The sequence below is a fragment of the Marmota monax genome, unplaced genomic scaffold (assembly GCF_021218885.2).
Source record: "Marmota monax isolate L192 unplaced genomic scaffold, Marmota_monax_Labrador192_F-V1.1 WCK01_AAM20220418_F8-fsc00256, whole genome shotgun sequence".
NCBI classification, from domain to species: domain Eukaryota; kingdom Metazoa; phylum Chordata; class Mammalia; order Rodentia; family Sciuridae; genus Marmota; species Marmota monax.
The window spans coordinates 1808027-1827464 of record NW_026692286.1 but is presented as its reverse complement, the minus strand read 5'-3'; the positions used below and the strand labels follow the sequence as shown (position 1 = coordinate 1827464).

Genomic DNA, 19438 nt, shown 5'->3' with positions numbered 1-19438 from the left:
GCTTCTCCATACAATATTCTTCACCAAATAAGGCAGGGGGTGGGCTGTCCAAGCCCTGTGGGTGGAGCTACAGAGCAGCCTCTAAAGCCAAGGGAAGACTGAGGTCACATGCTTTGCATAATAAGCCAAAAATAGCTTGCAATGCCAGACCAAAGTCTCTTTGGCTTCAAGGCTGAGTAGAGGCTATGCAAATAGCTCAGTGGTGGCCCCCTACAGCAGGAGGGGTGGGTGCAGTGTCAGCAGTGTCTGGGGAGAGCTGATCACAAGTGGGTTGAGGGAGGACACACTTCCTAGGAGCTTGAGAAGGCAGGAGGCCCAGGGTCACTCTTGGGTTTCCCTAGACTTGGAGTTTTGCTCCAGACCTGGGTTGAGTCCTGGCTAACTGGCCAACTTAGGGACAGTCATTGGGAGTTGGATGTGCCCAGTCCTGCTGGTTCTGAGCTCCTCTTCCCATCCCCATCACTCTCCAGGGACAGTTCCTTCAGGGGGACAACCCCTTAGACCAGGGCTCTGCCAGGAACTGTTACATCACCCTCTGTGCACCCCTGGGACCCAAGTAAATTGGTAAACCAGAGGCTCCAGTGGTGGACCCTGGGGCTGGTGGGGTGGGGTGAAGCTGGATCCTCTTCCTTGGTCTCTTACACCAGCACCCAGGCCCTGACACTCACTGTTACTTTCCTTTGGGGTTTTCTCCAGGGCACTCTGGGAACCCCTGGGAACTACCCTCTTCTTTCCTTTCTAGGTTCTTACCCCAAGAAATGAGGTAGAGGGGAACTGCAGCCTGGATGAGACTCCTGGATGAGAACACTGGGCTCTGTGCTTTCCAAGCTGAGGGGTGAGGGTTGTCAGGAGACCAGCCTAAGGTGGGTAGTGATTCCTTACATTTGGCCTGTTGCTCCCCAGGTACATGTCAGAAGCTGTGTGGCTCCAGAGGGAGGAGGGACTGAATGGGATCCAATGGAGGCCCTGTGCTCCCCATGAAACTCCCCAGCACACCATCCCACAGAACTCCCTGGGCCCAACTCTAAAAGTATGGATTTTGACTCACATGGGCAGGGCCCCCCAGAGAATGGCAAGGCTGCAGCTATCTAGGAAGTGAGGAGTAGTAGGTGTGCATTGGGAAAGGGGTGTCTGTGGTTTGCACATTTGTTGGAGGAGGCCCCTGAGGTGGGGCTGGCCCTGAAGCTGAAACAATTGCAGCTCAAGGAGCAAGAAGGTGCAGGGCCCAAGTCACAGGGCTTCAGAGCACACCCAGGTGTCCCTGGATAGACAAAAAGAAAAGACTGCACTGCTAACTAGCTGGTTGGCCTTGGGCCAGTCCCTTACCTTCCTGGGCTTCAGTTTCCTTAGCTGTTAATGAGGCCTGAGACTAGTCCAGTAGTTTATAATGTTTTAAAGGAGATTTTTTTTTTTAATTGGAAATTTTACTTGAAGTCCCATGTGAAACATATGGAGTGGAGCATCAGGAGTGCGGTGGGGTGGGTAACCCTCAATGCCCACCAAGGACCCTGTGGTGCCAGCCCTCTCCTTTGTCCTGCTTCCAGGGGTCCAGGGACTTGACTGTGAGCTGCGGGGTGAAGTTTAGGGACAGCCCCTATGCACTGACTCTGTGTTTATCTTCCCATCCGCCCAGTGCTGCAGCAGGAGGCCCCATCCCATCCAATGATGTCAGGGTTTGAGCCCCACGTGGAGGCCTCAGGCCTGAGCCCTCACTCATTTCCCTGTTGGAAGTGCTATGACCCCCCCCCCATGATTGTTTAATCTTTATAACTATTTTTAGCTGCTTTTTATGGCTGCTCTGTCTGTTCTAGGTTCAGAGAAGCGTGTTTCCTAGGGTGTGGGGAGGCTCTGAGACCAATGCCTCCTGGAAGGGAAGAACATTGCTCTCTGGAGACCCAAGCTCAGGAGCCAACACTGTCTGGCTCTTTGACATTGGGCAAGACACTCAGCATTTCTCTCATCCTTAAAATGTGGCAACAGTAATGATCACAGCAACTAACCTGGCTGGCTTCCTGGGAAGGGCTGAAGATGAGAAGATAGAAAACTCACCAGCCAGGATTATACCAAGTGCACCTCAAATGATTCCACAAAATAGAAAGGGAACTTATTTATTATTATTTTTAATTGTGTGCACATGTGTGTATTCTTTAGGATTGTGTGTGTGTGTGTGTGTATGCACGCGCGTGCACGCACATGGGTGTATGGGGGGAAAGATTGTGTTTGGTAGTGGGGATCAAATCAAACACAGGGCATGATGTATGGTTGGCAAGCACTCTACCACTGAGCCACATTCCCAGCCCTTCTTTTTATTTTCAGACATGGTCTCACTAAATTGACCAAGCTGGCCTTGTGGTCTTCCAGTCTCAGCCTCCCATATAGCCTCCCAACAGGAGTTCACTGCCATAACCTGCTTAGCATTTTCTATATGCAAGATCTTGCCATCTGCAAATAGATAGGTTTTCTTCTTTCTCAAGTGGATACTTTAAAAATTTTTTTCTTGCCTAATTTCCGTGGCTGAAACTTTTAACCAATAGGATGTTAGATTTTTTCATAAACACCCTTCATCAGGTTGAGGAAGTTTCCTTTTTTCTTTGGTGTGTGTGTGTGTGTGTGTGTGTCTTTTTTAATTATGGAAAGGTATTAGATTTTGTCAAATGCTTTTTCTGCATCAAATGATCACATTGATTTTTTCCTTCACTATTAATGTGATGTACTACATAATTGACATTACTCTAAGTTTTAGTGTTTAATAATTGATAGCATGGCTGATCCGGTCCAAGTCATGAAGATACTATGTTCCAGAAACTGGAGGGAAAATCACTGTAAACTAACCGCATAGTATGTACACATAGTATGCTGAGGCTGACTTTGGACCCTTGATTCTCCGGCCTCAGCCTCCCAAGCCACTGGGATTACAGGCATGCACCAACACAACAGGCTCTTTCTTGCCTTCTTTTGGGTTAATTATTCATTAGCTTTTCATTTAATTTCCTCTTTTGCTTTCTATATTATTATTATTGTTATTATTATTATTATTTTAACTGCTTTAGGGCAGGGTTTCTCAACATCTATATAGCTGATATTTGGGGACAAAATGATTCATTGCAGGGTGTGCTTTTTTTAAAAAAAAAATTTTTAGTTGTCAATGAATCTTTTATTTTATTTATTTATATGTGGTGATGAGGATAGAACCCAGGGTCTCACATGCCAGGCAAGCGCTCTATCACTGAGCCACAAGCCCAGCCCCCAGGGTGTGCTTTTTTATATTTAGCTTCCCTGTAGCTTTGCTGATTTTCTTGATTCTGCACATTGATGTTTTTTTTTTTTTTTTTGTAAAATTTGAGAACTGTATGGTCATTATTTCTTTAAACATTTTTCTGCCCTATTCTTACTCTGTTTCTGATATTTGAACAACATGTGTCTTATTTTATAGTATCCTACAAGTCCCTGACATTCTGTTAATTTTCCTTCATTCTTTTTTCTTATCTTTCTTTCAGATTGGGTAATTTATATTGCTCAAGTTTGCTGACCCCTATTTTTGCTATTTTTAAGTTCTTTTAAACCCATCCAGTGAATTTTTCATTTCAGTTATTTTTATGTTCCAGAATTTTCATTTTTAGTTTTCCATTTCTCTGCTGAAATTCTTTATTTTCTAAGACTATAGTTGCCTTTACCTTTTTGAATATGCTTATTAGGACTGTCATAGAGTCTACAAGTTTCAATTTGTAGGACTCTCAGGACAGACTCATGTTTTTTCTTAACTATTGATCACATTTTCCTATTTCTTTACATGTCTGATAATTTCTTTTTGTTTCTTTCTTTGTGTGTGTGTGGGGGGGTAGGTGAAGGGGAGGGATGAAACCTAAGTTGCTTTACCACTGAACTACATCCCCAGCTCTTTTTATTTTTTTATTTTGAGACAAGGTCCAAGTTGTCCAAGTTGGCCTTGAGTATCTGGGATTATAGGTGTGTGCCACCAAGCCTCGCATGTCAGTTAATTTCTTCATGGTATATTATCCTGGACAATGGGAGTAGTACTTTGCAAATGTGTAAATATTTTGGATTCTAATATCTTCCTCTGGAGAAGTTTGATTTTTGTTTTAGGAAGGAGTTTAGTTTTTAGCTACCATTGTGACCTTGGGGTTTGGGATCTAGGGAGGTTATAGTTTGTTCAACCCAGGTAGTGAAAGGCTAAGGAGTTTCCCAAAGCCCTCTAAATTGCTCTTCTTTTCCTTTCTTTGATACTAAGAATTGAACCTAGGAGTGCTTAATCACTGAATCATATCCCCATTCCCTTTTTAAAATTTTGAGACAGTGTCTTGCTAAGTTGCTGAAGCTGGCTTTGAACTTGTGATCCTCCTGCTTCAACCTCCCAAGTGGCCACCACACCCAGCTTCAACTTTCCAATTCTTTCTCCCTGTGAGTCTTGTCAGCACTTGTTTTTAGAATCAGTTGGGGTAGGTATGTAGTGGGCCTTATTCCTTGACAGTGGTCCTTACTCCTAAGGCACAGCCTTTCAAAGTGTCTTAGTGACACTAGGTTGTTAACTATGTGTTAATGAGGTCTTTCCACTCTGCTTTGGTCAGAACCGGTTATTCCCTAGCAATGTTCAACCTCTAGTATTTCTATTCTTTTCTCCATCTCCTAGCAGCCACTTTCTGTTAAGCCTTGGATAGTCTGACCCTGAGCACAGAGAGAGGAAAGCCCTCAGTTAAGGACTCACGAGGAACCCATACATGAACTTTTGAGATTCCTCCTCCATACCTCTTCACAGATTCTAGTTGCTTCACTTGCCCCTGAATCTGATTTCCATGTCCTCAGGACAGTCAGGCTCTGCTTGGAATCAGTTTGTCTGCCACACCAGGGAGCTGTCCCTGCACAGATAGCCAAGGTGACCATGGGACAATTTATGATTCCTTCTCCCAAGGACTGCTATCTCACCACTTGAACCAGTTGCCTAATACATTTTGTCATTTTACAGTTGCTCACAGTGCTTGGCCTACTTAACACAATACCAGCCAATTCGTCATAGTTGGAAGAGAAAACCATTTCTTAATACCCAAATTCCTATTGCATTACCACACACACACACGTAAATTATCACTATTATATTTCTAAAGTAAAGCAAAGAGAGGAAGGGAAAGAGGGAGAGATAGATATAGGGACAGAGAAAGAGAAAAAAATATGACTATAAGTGAAAGTAGAATATGACTCTTAATTCCTTTTTTGGGGGGTGGGGTCTGTGGCTGGTATTGGAGTCTATAATATTTATTCTAACTTGAATGACAAAAATCTCTAATCATACTCTTCATATCTATGTTAAAAATTTTCTACCTAGAGAAAGGTGAAAGCTCAGGATTAGAGGGAAGCAGTTTTCATTCTGGGTATCAAATATTATAATTTTTAATGAAAATGAAGCAAAGAATCAAAGGCCACATTTTTTTTTCCTGCATTGTTATACCCAATTCTAGCAGTCTGATGATTGACTTGTTCTTCAGTAAGATCCTAGACCCTGTTCACTTTTGAGCATTTCATTTTTGGAATACCTAAAATAGGATTACATGTGTGTCTGTGTATGTGTAAGTATACCTTTATTTCACTCTGCATCCAAATTTCAGTGTTACTTCCTGCATCTTGGGAAAACCTTTGCAGATGGATATTCAATTTTGAATACTTTCTCAAAGGTGTCAGGTCATGTTACTGGAATTTACATGCATGTATAGCTAATTTGACCCTTGTTACCTAATACTGATTACAAACTGGGCAAAAGTTGTTCTGTGCCAATAAGGAATATTTTTGTTGCATACATTTGTATGCATTTTAAAAATTACCTTGTTTTTGAAAGAGTGAGGCTTCTTTTGTTCCAAATCTCCTGCTTTTATATTTTTGCCTTGTCTTCTGACCATAAATTGGTTTTCTGTTTTCTATGTAGAACCCCAACACAACAGTTACTTCAATTCAAACTTGTAAAATTCCAGAGGAGACATTAGAATGGAAAATGAGCTTAATCAAAGGAAAAAAGTATCAACAGACCAGTGTGTAAAGCTTAATAACTTTAATGTGTTTATTTTTGCTTTAATTTATTTTTGTTGTAAGGGTGAAATTTTAGCTGTTCATTTTGTATACAACAATATAGAATTAGTGATTGCATGAACACATTAGTCTCTACAATGCTAACTGTACCCCAGCACACATCAAAGGGACCTGAATGACGTGCCATGCATTTTGAGTGACCACGGATGCCATGCACTCTGAGATCAACTGCAGATAATGCTCCACCAAACTGACATTGCAACTTTGTTTCAAATGACTCTAAGAGACAAGTGTAAAATATTACCAATAAAAAAAGAAGAGGACCAAGAGTAATGAAGTTTTGTCAAGATTTTGTTGTATTTATTATGAATGGTTTTTAAAAAGGAACTTACCAGAAAGCCTGATTGATGTAAGAGTCATTTGACCTGAGATTTAGACTTGTGATTTATTTATCAAATATAATTTGAAGATTCCTAAAAGAAAACATTGCTAATAAATTGTGAATCCTGGTACCTTTTTATAAACAAACAGGCCCTTGTGATTTTTAAAGTAGCAAGAAAATGCTGAAGGAAAAAAATTTAATGATGAAATAAGTATAAATAAAAGCTTAAACAAAGTTACTATATTTAAATTCAGCAGAATAAGAAATCAGAACTTTTGAACTATGGTACCATTCATGAAAAATACAGTTCAGTTATGGTATTTTTTTTTCCATTCTCTCCCAATCCTGCCTTTTTTCCCCCTTTCCTTTCTTAATAACTAGACTCCACCTATAGGTTTTTTTGTTGTTGCTTGGTATTGGGGATTGAACTCAAGGTCACTGAGTCACATCCCCAGCAGCCCCCCTAACCCTTTTTTGGAGGCAGGTTGTCATGAAGTTGCTTAGGCCTTGTTGAGTTGCTGAGGCTGGCCCTGAACTTGACATCATCCAGTCTCAGCCTCCAGATTCGCTGGGATTACAGGTGCACACCACCACATCCGGCTCCACCTGTGATTTTAATTTATCAAATCAGAAGTTGGTTTGTATTAATTTGAATTTTCTTTTACAAGTTCTCATGATTAAAAACAAAATAACAGCAAAAAGTCAATTTCTGATCACAATGAGATAGTCTCATTTCTTACCATTCACTATCTATAGAGGAAAAAATCATTCTATTTCAATAGAATTCTCATGGTCTAGGGAAGATGGCTAGCAGGCCAAGCATTTAGAAAGAGGTCATAACTTCCGTGGTTATAAAATAAAAGTCTTATATTTAGAATTTTAGTTTTTCTCCATACAGAAAATAGATGTTATTTTTGCTCAAAAATTCAAAATTAAAATTCCATGCCCAGTTCTTAGAATGTGTAAGGTAACTATGAATACCAAATTTATGATTAAAAAAAGTCTGGCTTTAGTCTTCTGTTTGTACTCCTGAAGTATGTTAATTTTCTGTATAATTCCTTATACTCAGGAATAGTAATGATAAATAATTTCAGTTCTGGGTTCTCTTTTGAGGCATGAGAGTGTTACACTTTATACTCTTGGGAACAAAAATAAAAATGGGCCATGGAGGGGCTGGGGATGTGGCTCAAGCGGTAGCGCGCTCGCCTGGCATGCGTGCGGCCCGGGTTCGATCCTCAGCACCACATACAAACAAAGATGTTGTGTCCGCCGAGAACTAAAAAATAAATATTAAAAAAAAAAAAATTCTCTCTCTCTCTCCCTCTCTCTTTAAAAAAAAAATTAAAAAAAAAAATGGGCCATGGAGAGATGTTCCATTTTCTCCTGTTCTTTTACAGAGGAATAGACAGCCTGTTTGACTAGACTCGTGGAGCCCATGCATAGCTGCTGTCCCATTAGGGTGAAGGCTTCTGGGGACACACATTCTCTCATCACCTTCTGTCATAAGTCAGTTAAAAAGTTAAATGTGCTATCATTAATTATCTCAAAACATTTATATTTTAATTGGATAATTCCTAATTTAAAATGTATTAATATAGCTGGTGCTGCATGCCTGTAATCCCAGCAGCTTGGGAGGCTGAGATAGGAGGATTTCAAGTTCAAAGCCAGCCTCAAAAAAATCTAGGCACTACGAAACTCAGTGAGACCCTGTCTCTAAATAAAACACAAAATAGGGCTGGGGATATGACTCAGTGGTCAAGTGCCCCTGAGTGCAATCCCTGGTACCAAAAACTAAATAAATAAGATAAAATAAAATGAAAAAGAAAGGAAAAAAGTATTCACACAGAAGCAAAAGCAGAAGTAATAGAGAAAGAATTGGGGAGAGGGACATTTAGGATACCCAGTCATTAAAAATGTAAAATAAGGTTATCAGAAATTACCACTCATAGGTTTTATTGTCCCTACACTGGGACAGTCTCTTTCTTGGTCCCCGAAGCCTCCATTGTCTCTCAACTCCCAACTCCATCCTTGGGAAAGCAGATGATCTAGTAACAGAATAATTAATGCAGTGTGCTTGGCTGTGGGCAAGATATTTACCAATCTCTTACCATTTATTATTACATGCAGAAAAAAAATTCTAGTTCTGTCCTAGTTTTATGAATTTCAGCCCATTGGAGAAAATCATGAAATATGTTTTTCACCCCATTCAGCCAATACTAAGTGTTTTAATATCTGTAAGGGGCCCCCAATAGACTGTAAACCACAAGAAGGCAATGGTGGCACCTGAGTGGTCACCACTGGATACATTCATTTAGTCATTGCCTGGCTCAAGGTCTGTGCTCAGAAAAATAAAACAAAGGAAATAATAAAATATATAAGCAGACTTTCTTGTAGTTAAAAATAGTGACTTTCCCAGTGAAATCTGTTCATAAGGTAGATATATTTATAAATGCAGTGATGCTTATATGTATTCAAAAACCTCATACAGTTTGCTTATAGAGATTATGTAAATGAACAGAGTTCACTTTGGGGTCTCCTGGAATTAACAGATTAATGACCATTTTCCAGGCTTGTCAGAACAATCATTCTTCCAAACTTATTAAAATTTCTTTTTGTTCTCTTTTTCCTGGTTGCCCAAAGGAATGTTGAGATGTCACTAAATAGATTTCAACTTTATGATCTGAATCGAAGTTGTGTAAGTGCTATAAATCAAAATTATTTATTTTAGTAATTGAAGACTAAAATGAAAGATAATGTGGTAGATGTTAATGTTTCAATGTGAAACTGAATTTCAAATAAATGAAAAAGGGCAAAGACTGCTTTTTATAATAGAAAAAAAAGTTATGGGTTTTTCCATTGTTGCATCTATTATTCTTTCTGAATATATGCCTGAGATAAAAGGATAATCAAGATAATAAATACATAAAGCCTTTTTGGTTATAGCCTTGGAGTCTAAATAAGAAAAATATTCTTGGTTAATGTCCCAAGGCAGATTCTAGGTTTTCTCCATGTAGTAAATTTATCTTTCCATAATTATACTCAGCAGTCACCATTTTTTCTTTCATACACTCTGAGGAAGAGAATTTAAAATGTATTCAAGAGATACCATTTTCTTGAGTTAGAGATGTCTAAAGCACCATTTCTGCAGGGTTACTTTTGTAAAAAAAATTATATGAGCAAGATGACCCTTTTCATTATACGAAGCAAGAACATTAAATTATCATGTGGTTCATTTTCATGAAATTGTCTGTTATAAAGTGGTACTCACTAGTATTCGTGTTGGCATTTGGAAAATTACCACTATGTTAAAACACTCTCAGTTGTGACCATGACTGTGTTTATTTGATTTCAGTTTAATTCAGACAATCTAAAATAAAAGGCCAACTATTTAGTATCTTTTAAAATTCTAAAAAGGAGTAGTTCCTTTTCACAAATGCAGAAATTCTAAGGATTCAGGATAAAAGCATGTCCAAGATTTGGAAAGGACAGTAAAGGTGTTTACAACAGCAATAAATGACACCATATCTGTTTTTGTTGGGGAAAACAATGGAATAGGGTCTATAATTTTACCACTTTACATTATTGAAAAAAAAAAAACCTGTCTTCCTTTTTAGAATATTGATGTTTTAAAAAGTACAATTGTATCCTACTGATCTATGTGCAGATGTCAGGAATCACTACTGAACACATCCTATATATGGGAAAAGCCTGGTAATTTACATCTCTGATTACCTACTTTTATATTTTTCATATCTGGTTATCCCAAAGGCCATCCTCTCCCAATTCCTTGACCATTATTTCTACCTTTGCTTCTGCATGAACACATTTAAAATATTGATTTATCTAATTAAAATATAAATATTTTGAAGTAATTCATCACATTAATTTCTGGATTGACTCATGCTAGAAGGTGACAAGAGAATGTGTAGCTAATTCAGTCTTGCTCCTGTAGAGGTAGCAAGTGACCCAGGCCAATTTTCCTGCTACTCCTCATCCCCTAACTCCTACCCCACAATCAGCCACCAGGGCTTTTATAAGATTCTGCTTGTGCTCAGAGCTAGGAATGCTGGTCTTGGAGGTTTCTAGAATTAATGTGGCTAGGCACAGTGGTGGATGCCTGTAATCCCACCTTCTGGAGAGGCTGTGGTAGGAGGAACACAAGTTCAAGACCAGTCTGTGCAATTTACTGAGACCATGTCTTAAAAATAAAAATAAAAAAGGCTAGGGGTATAGCTCAGTGGTAGAGTACTTACCTAACAAGTGCAAGGCCCTGGGTTCAATTCCCAGTACACACACACACACACACACACAAATTAGCAAATGGCAGGCAGGATTTTATAGTTAAATAATACCAGATTATAAAACTCCTTGAATAAATGAAGCTCTGTGCATCTTTAAATACAACCTATTCCTTTGCTTCATGCTTGTTTTCATTGAAGTTTTAGATAGTGAAAATGCCTATGATGATTTTTCAAAATGAACAGTTACTACGTGTTCTCCTCAAAGTCTTTAAGTTGGATTTATTAAAGTGATTGTACATATGATGGTGTGGTTATTACTAAACATGTAAAAATTATCATAATCAACCTTCAGTGTAATAGTTTGTAGCTTAACAGTTATAAAAAGAATAATGGACAGAGCATTAACATTACTAGGAATCAGCAAAAATTTACATATTAGAAAACATATTCAGAAACAACGGAAGCCTCATGGTACTGACTGTCCCTTGCCCTTTGCAATATGCCACCTAAAAGTAAGGGATCCTACCTTTAGATTTTGGATAGGTTCAAAGAGTGGGCAGATTCCTAAATATTGGATGTAATTTTAAATTACTGATTTTACCCTAAATTCACTCTGTACCACGTTTCATCCATTATTGGGGGGTTATCTGTAATGGCATCCCAAACAAACTGCCCAAACTGAAAGTGACTATTATGGAACTATGATCAAACCTTACATGTTAGGCAAGAGATAACTTGCTAAACTTAATATATATATATATATATATATATATATATATATATATATAAAATATAAAAGGTAGGATGACATATAACAGAAATTTAGGACCTAGGAGCTCCAGTTGATTTTAAATTATTTCATTGAATCTAGAGAGAATAGAGGAAAGAGTAAACAGGTGTTAAGTTTGCACTTCCATTATTATTCAATGTAGTTAATTTTTAAAATTGAGTTAAAATTTCAAAAGTGAGTTAAAATCAAACATGAACTTTTTCTTGTTCTATTATTTTCTCTATATTTTAAACTATCACATATAGTGATGAAACATAAAAATATTTATTCAACCTGGAGAGCAAATATAACTGCAAAAAAGCACTGAAAGATCTTGGAATGAACTTGAGAACTTCCTATCTAAGGTAAAGCTCTTACTTGTTATTCACATGAGGGAAAACTTGTTAGACTTCTGCTATCAATATGAGGTGCTAGTCGTCACATTAAATAAGACTATTTTTAAACTGTTTCTATTTAATCAGCCTCTTCCATGAAAGGATTAGTGCTACTAAATTGCAAACTGTACTGCTACTATAAAGAGTAATGGTGAATGAGAAAGCATATTTCAATATATCAGAATTTCCCAAAGTGTATTCCTTGAATGTTATTGGAATGAGAAAACACATTTCAATATATCAGAATTTCCCAAAGTGTATTCCTTGAATGTTACTAGGTATTATTTTAAAAAGGTTCTGCGGTCAAATTAATCTGGGAAACACAGAGCTAACAGAAATTATGCATGTGGTATGTTTCCCATTCCACTGCAGTATATTTAAATTAGAGGCTTCAATGAGCTTATATGTACTTTCTAAGACCATGTTTCCCAAACTGCTTTGACCCTGAAGCCCCATATTTGGAAGAGCATCTTTGGAACTTGGTTCTTTGGAACACACTTTGGGGAACATCGAATTCTACTATTTTTTAGTGTGCAGCTAACAATCTCAAAAATTCAGATAATGTTTTAGTCCAGATGCAATTAAACAGGCCCCAGCATAGTAGCTAACAGTCATTACATTTTTCCAGAACTGCTGGAAATGCTGGTATAACATGCAAAGGTAATTCTGGGGGACTATAAAGGGAAGATCAATTTATGATGTGTTGAAAGAAGGGAAAAATAATTTCTGAAATCATTGGAAAATAAAGATTTATATAAAGCATATTTCCCTATACTTTAAAATGTACAATGAAATTTCATCCTTTTTCAATGTAAGCCTTACATTGAAATAGTTGCATGAGAGATCTGCCAACAATTCATGGAGGAAAGGAAAAAAAAAAGGAAAATCAAGGTATACCTGGCAAAGGAAAAAGTGATCCCTTCTTTGCTTCTTGTCAATCCCTCATGCATTTCCACATACTCCAGTGACTCATTCCAATAATGTAATCAGTTTCCTAGATCCACTTCAGAGAGGATTCTGTCATGCAGTCCCTTTTACCATTTGTGCAAAATGTCAAAGTCAATAAGGTGTTTTAAATTATCCAGTTTGCATATGCTCCTTTACTATATAACACTCTCTATGTAATACTCCACATATGCAAGATACAATAGGCCAATATCTTCAATCCACAGCAAGGATTAGAATGTAGCCATTAGTTGCCAGTAATGAGTATATATGCATATAGTCATGTTGCATCAGAACAGTGACTCAGAGTTAATTGCCTCGTATAAGTTGGTCACATTAAAAAAAAATTCAGGTCTTGGGGACTAGTGTTGGAGCTCTCTACATAAGTAGAGTTTATTCCTATGATTAAAGAATTGCAAATACACTGAATTTTAAAAATTTCCCATCCTCCCATTTCTAACCCATTTAATGAGTACAAATTGCCAAAGAAGCAGCAGCAGAGCAGTGCATTAATGAGGATCTGGGATTGCCCTCTTGCTCAGGAGCATGTGGTCATTCCCAGCTTCATTTCCAAAAGACTGTAGAACCATCCCAAAATTTGGCACTGTGGAGACTATTGGCAATTCAAACTCAGGTTAACTAGGGAGTAGGGGCAGTCTCAGATGACAATTCCAAAGCTTTGGCAGTGCTGTTTAGGGAAGCTTTACATGCAAACTTCTCAATTTCCCTATAGGCTAGATCCAACTTTCCTGAGCTTCTAGAGAAGTGGGGGAGGCAGCCAGTACACCACAGGACAGCCCAGATGTGCTGTTCTCAGACCCCTAACAACTGGAAAAGGATCAGGGAGAGAGAGCTCCAGGAGGACAGGGGAAGGGAACAGAGTACTTTGATTTTGTACATAACAATTAACCAAACCGCTATTTTGTCCATACTTCTACCTTTAAAAAATTACAAACCATAGTAGGGGGGAAAGAGGCAGAAAAGGAGTGTCAGATTTACACTCTATTTGGTTAAAATCAGAAATGAACTAATTCTACAAAGCAAAATTTAGAAGATGCCTTGTGAACCTCAATTTTTTTTTTAAATAAGGCATGTACATATCTTGTACACTCAGCACTGTATCTGTTAAGAAAGTTTGCTTAAATAAATAAGTACAGAATTTACTAATTTGGTACCTTTTTCATCTTCACCAAAGCTTCACTATTTTCATTTTGGACAATACAATGTACTTCCCTTGTTATGCATTTTTACATTAAGCAAAAATATAAAAAGGAAAGATACTGTGAACTGTAAAATGTTGGACCTTCAGTTAAATGGTGGGTGATTCCAGATAAGAACATCCTAGATATTCAAGCAAACTCAGCTACCTGGTCTGAATGCCCATCACTGATCACAATAATTTGTTTCCCACATTTCTGTTCCCACCTCTGCCCTAAATACACACATCCAAATGTTCAGTGTCTTTCAAGGAACAACTGCTTAAATCTAAAATGGCAGCAGATATTTTGTACTAAAACATTCTATGGCTAAAAAACAATAATCAAGATTCTAACATTAATGTTGGAAAATACAGAATACAAAATCTTGGGAAATCATTATTAATTCTCATTGCAGTCAAAGATAGGTAAGTTCTTGGAAGTATCAAGACAAACTGCAGTTCTTCGCAGCATAAGTTAATCATTCTCCTGAGTTCTTTCCTGGAAACTGCTTCAGGAAAGCTCTGCAGCTGAAGGGGAACAGAGGGTAGGGCACCATGGGTTGGAGGCGGCCAGTGAACAGGCATTCGTAAGGACTAATGTCCACTCAGAAAGAATAAAACCAGGTGCACCCGGGGGTGGGGATGCAACAGAAGTTTAGCTGTTAGAGCTGCCTTCTTCAGGCAAAGAGGATAACCCAGCATTTTCTATAAATTAACTTATAAAATGCTGAGGCTGGAAAAAATATGACTTTGGTGATTGATAGGAAACAGAACAGCAAAGCCAGGCCTCCAAATAATTCTAGGCCACTTATCGATGTGGGTTCTTCTTTGAATTCTCATCCAGCTTTGCTGCCACTGCACACAAGTCCCCCACAAGTCCCTTTAGTCGAAGTGGGGCCGTTTGCCTTTGCCTGAGGAAGGCTACCCAATGTGGATAGAGGTTTGCAACCAAATGTGAAAAGCTTCATCCTTTTCATTGGCGAGAAAAAGCATGCCCCAGTAGTTCACCACATAATTCCAAAGTCTGGGAACGTGTTTCTGGCTTCAAGGAACACATGCAGTTCTAGGCTGTTGCTTCTCCAAATACTGCTTGAAAGATGCTCAAAAGCTATTAAGCTAGGGCTTGGGGAAAACTGCACAAAAACTTGCAGCTGGTGTTCACTTCAGGGTGGTAATCTCACCTGCTCATTCCTTTCACTTCCAGTGCAAACTGCCAGCTTTCCCAGGAGCACTGTGACTCATTCAGTATGGTTTTCCTCTATGTGTTCTTAAAGGTGGAAGGAATGATGGCATTGTGACTTGCGGTTTTCATTTCCCCTAATATGATTTCTTGATTAGCTAAGATGAAAAATTGTGGTGTGTGTTATGAAATTAATAATTGCCCATTACATACAGGAAGGTGTAAGCAAAAGGTAAGGTCATGCATGATTAGGATAAACATACAAAGGTTCATCAGGTGGTACCCAAAATCTATTTAACTAATAAAAGGAGGAAGGGAAAAGGGTTATTTCTGCTGTGCAGCCACTGCCTCTGATCGCCCAACCTCACAGTTTTTCTTAGCCTCCAAGAGCAGCCCACAAATCATAAACAGTTCCAAATCTGTTTCCAGGCTGCTGCTCAGGAGAAAACATGGACTCAGGAGGACCACACATTCTAGGACTACTTTGCCCCTTGACTGAACATCAGCCCCTGACTTATAGGTCACAATGGCCTGTCTTATGCAGGAAGGGAGGCTTGTCCCACCCAGGGTTTCAGAGGGGACATAAAGGCTGATGCCTGGAGGACCCTGAAAGGGATCTTAAAAAGAATCTTAAGAAGGAGAATACATGGTGCATCTGCTGTTCACTTCATACATGTGGATCTACAGCTACCTATTTATATATTTTGGACATAGAAGAGTTGGGGAAACAAAGAAACCATTTTTCAGCCACTCAACTACATTGGCCAGGGGTATCCTCTGTTCATCACTGCAGGGGGTGGGGTGGGGATTCAGTGTCTGGGATGGATGATCCTAATTACAATTCCCACACCTTTCACTACATTAAAAGAAACCAGTGTGTCAAAAGTCCTTTAGTCTAAGGCAGCTGAGACCCCGAAGGGTTCACTGCTCTTCTGCTTTGCTGCTATTCCTGAACTTTACCACCATGACAGTAATATTATCAGGGCAGCCTCTGTAAAATGACTGTAATACTATGCTTTTGGCTCCAAAGTGAGGTTCATCCAAGCGCTCCTTGATGAATCGGACTGCTTCTTCATTGCTGAAGGCATCCCATAGGCCATCTGATGCCAAGATCATGAACTCAGGCTGGAGCTTGTCCAGGTCAAAGGTGAGGATGTCTGGGTCTGGAATGACCACATTGAGGTTTTTCAGCGGATAATCCCCCAGGGAGCGAGACATGGCCAGGATTCCCTGGACCCTCCAGGAACCATTGAAACTGATGAAACCACCTAGAAAGACAGAAGAAGCCCATTAGCTTGCCCAGCTGATATCTCCCACACCTGGCACTGTGAACATGTACAAAAGGTTGACCTACTATGTGTAAGCTGGGCCACAGTACTTTCCCTCACCAAGCAGCATTCTGCTGCATGGCTTGGAGTTTGACAGCCTTTCAGGAGATCCTAATGCCCTCATCCTTAAACCTCTAAGGCCTTCAGGAATATATCAACTAGAGTATAATGGTAGGGTACACACAAGGGAGAGGCATCAGTTTTAACCCTGTGGAAGCTCAGTGACTGCAGTAGAGAGCACTAGGGTGGGAACTGGAGGAGAGTGGCAAGGGAGCGCTGAAAGGCAGGTAGCAGACACCAGAGACATCACTGGAATGATCATTTAGCCTACGGCTGCCCTTGGATGCCCCTATGTACATCTCAAAACTGTTGTGGTTTGGATATAATGTGCCTCCCCAAAGCTCATGTGTGACCCAATGCAAGAAAGTTTAGAAGTGAAATGATTGTGTTACGAGAGCCTGAACATAATCAGTGTATTAATTTCCTGATAGGGATTAACTGGATGGTAACTGCAGGCAGGCAGAATGTGGCTGGAGGAGGTGGATCATTTGGGGTGTGCCTTTAGGGTATATTTTTTGTCTGTGGTGAGAAAAGCGCTCTCTCTCTCTCTCTCTCTGCTTCCTGGTGCCATGTCCTAAGCTGCTTTCCTCTACCCCTCTTCTGCCATGATGTTCTGCTTCACCTCAGGCCTATAGCAAATAGAACCAGAGTCTATGAACTGAGACCTCTGAAACCATGAACCCCCAAATAAACTTTTCCTCTTCTAATTATTCTTGTCAAGTCTTTTGGTCACAGTAGAGAACAAGCTGACTGATACCCTCCCCCCTAAACAGGTTTGGGATTAAGGAAAAGTACATTTTAATATATACATTGAAGGCTCAGGTCAGGCTGCTTGGATTTGATCCCTGGCTCTGTCACTTGTAGCTATGTGTGACTTTGGATGAAATTTTCTCTCTGTTCCTTGGTCTCACTGCAAAATGGGGACATTATTTACTATTGTTGTGAGAAATAAAGGAGTCATTCCATATAAATCATTTAGCACCATGCTTGAATAATATAGGCTCTCAGTAATGTTATCTATTATTTTTCTTTAAAGGAGCTAAAATCTGTTCATTCACATATTTTTTTTCAGGTATTTATTAAATACCCACTCCGTGGAAGGCAATTTGTAGGATACAACATTATACAAGATCCAGACCTTTCTCTAAAGAAATAGACAGTCTGGCAGGAGAGATAAGAAGACACACATTAAATGCTACAAGCACAAAGTAGTATTCTTTCAGAGGAGAATAGTATCTGCTAAATGCTGAAAGCAGAGGGAGGACAGAGGGATGATTTCTGGGTGTGATGAGCATGGGGGAAAGGGTGTTAAATCTGGGCTTGACTGATGGATAGGACTTCTATAGGCAGGGATGCAGGAGAGCATTCCAGGAAGCGTGGTCTAGTAGGCAGGAACATGGGCAATGGAGTCAGTCCTCATTTCAATTCTGGTCCTCCCATTCACTAGCTGTGAGTCACTGAACACACAAGCTTCTCTAAGTGCCAGTTTGTTGGCTGTGACATGATTATCATCCTCATAAGATAGTTAAAGACAAAAAGTCTATAAAGCTCTAGTCTTGGCTCCTAGAACAGAATGAACACAAATGAGTGGCACTTGATGTTGATGTTGATGTTGTTATTGGAAACAGCATAAGGAATAGAGAAAGACTATTATGTACAGTTTTTGGCCCAGACTGGTTGGAGCTTATTGTCACACTAATCAGGAGTGGGAACACTGATCAGAGAAGACACACATAATGATGACAAAACTAATCCTTGTTCTTTAAGCCTCCTATAAATATACCCTTGACCAAATAAAGAACAGAGCAGGTAAGATTAATCTCCTTAGAAGTGGTGTCCAAATTTACTTCTATATACAATCACTGTAGGGTGGGAGTGGGGTGTTGGGTGTGACAGGGAAGAGGAGGGAGAATGAAATAGCAGTGATATTTCAAAACAGAGTACTGGATACAAAGATGACAGCTCCGGATGTATCATGTACACATCCTTGTCTGTGTTATGCAAGAGTTGTTATGGCTTAGCTTAGTCAGTAAGCATCATATAGATTATAGGATATCAATAAACAAGATAAGGTAAAATTATAGGATAAGTAATATTAAGCTATTTTGGTTATAAGTTAGAAGTACTTAAGAACTTGGCCTAAGTGATCTGTCTTAAAAGGAACTATCTTAATTAGAGTGTGCAGTTAAACCAGTTAAGAAACTTTAATTGCTGCAACCTCTACCCAACCACAAATGTCAACTCCACTCCTAACCAAAAAAAAAAAAAAAAAAAAAAAAAAAATCCCCAGCTACTGCAGACAGATACTTGTAACATTGTAACAGCCCACATAACTGTTAGATTTAGCTTCTGAAACCAAGCTTGCTTTACCTAGTTGCAGACTCCTGCACAAGGTGAAATGATTTTTATCCTTAAAAGTTTGTGTGCACAGAGGTGGGCATAGCCAGATGGCTAATAAAGGCTCTCCAATTTGGACCAAATTTGGACTGAGAGTGTTTTCTGAATGATCAGCCCACAACAGAGTGGGCCACCTGGATCTTAAATCCAGGCTCATAGAGGGCAGTTGTGGGGAGATGCTACCTTCACACTTAAGGAAGTCAGAGCCTTTTGCTAACACTTCCTGGAGCTCATCAAGCCTTGATAGATGTCAGAAATCATTGTTTGTTCCATCTCATCAACAGAAATCTGACCAAAAGCTTTTATTCAAAACTATTCTGCATCTCAAGCAGTCACTGAAGCAAGGGCTTGTAATAAAATGCAAATACTTTTTGACTCCATAGTACAGAGTCCTACTGTGAAAACTTAAATGTGCATTAGATTCACTTCATTTACTCATTGGGCAGAAGCTGACCTACAGAGATTGAGAGTCAAACTGCAGACAGCAGGGATCCATGCTGGTTAGAGACT

General features: G+C 39.3%; 1 protein-coding gene and 1 long non-coding RNA gene across 2 annotated transcripts in view; one reads left to right on the top strand and one right to left on the bottom strand.

Moving 5' to 3' along the window:
• The first annotated feature begins 284 nt into the window (after positions 1-284).
• Positions 285-2612, top strand: LOC124090100 (uncharacterized). The gene is made up of 3 exons (XR_006850953.2): positions 285-564; positions 743-863; positions 1812-2612. It is a non-coding gene; the product is annotated as an uncharacterized LOC124090100 (long non-coding RNA).
• Positions 2613-6040: 3428 nt separating this feature from the next.
• The window catches only part of Ppm1l (protein phosphatase, Mg2+/Mn2+ dependent 1L), a 317871-nt gene continuing 304473 nt past the window's right edge, over positions 6041-19438 (bottom strand). The window contains exon 4 of the mRNA XM_046440485.2: positions 6041-16411. Coding sequence (XP_046296441.1) covers positions 16065-16411 — 347 coding nt within the window. The 3' untranslated portion in view covers positions 6041-16064. The remainder of the gene's footprint in view (positions 16412-19438) is intronic.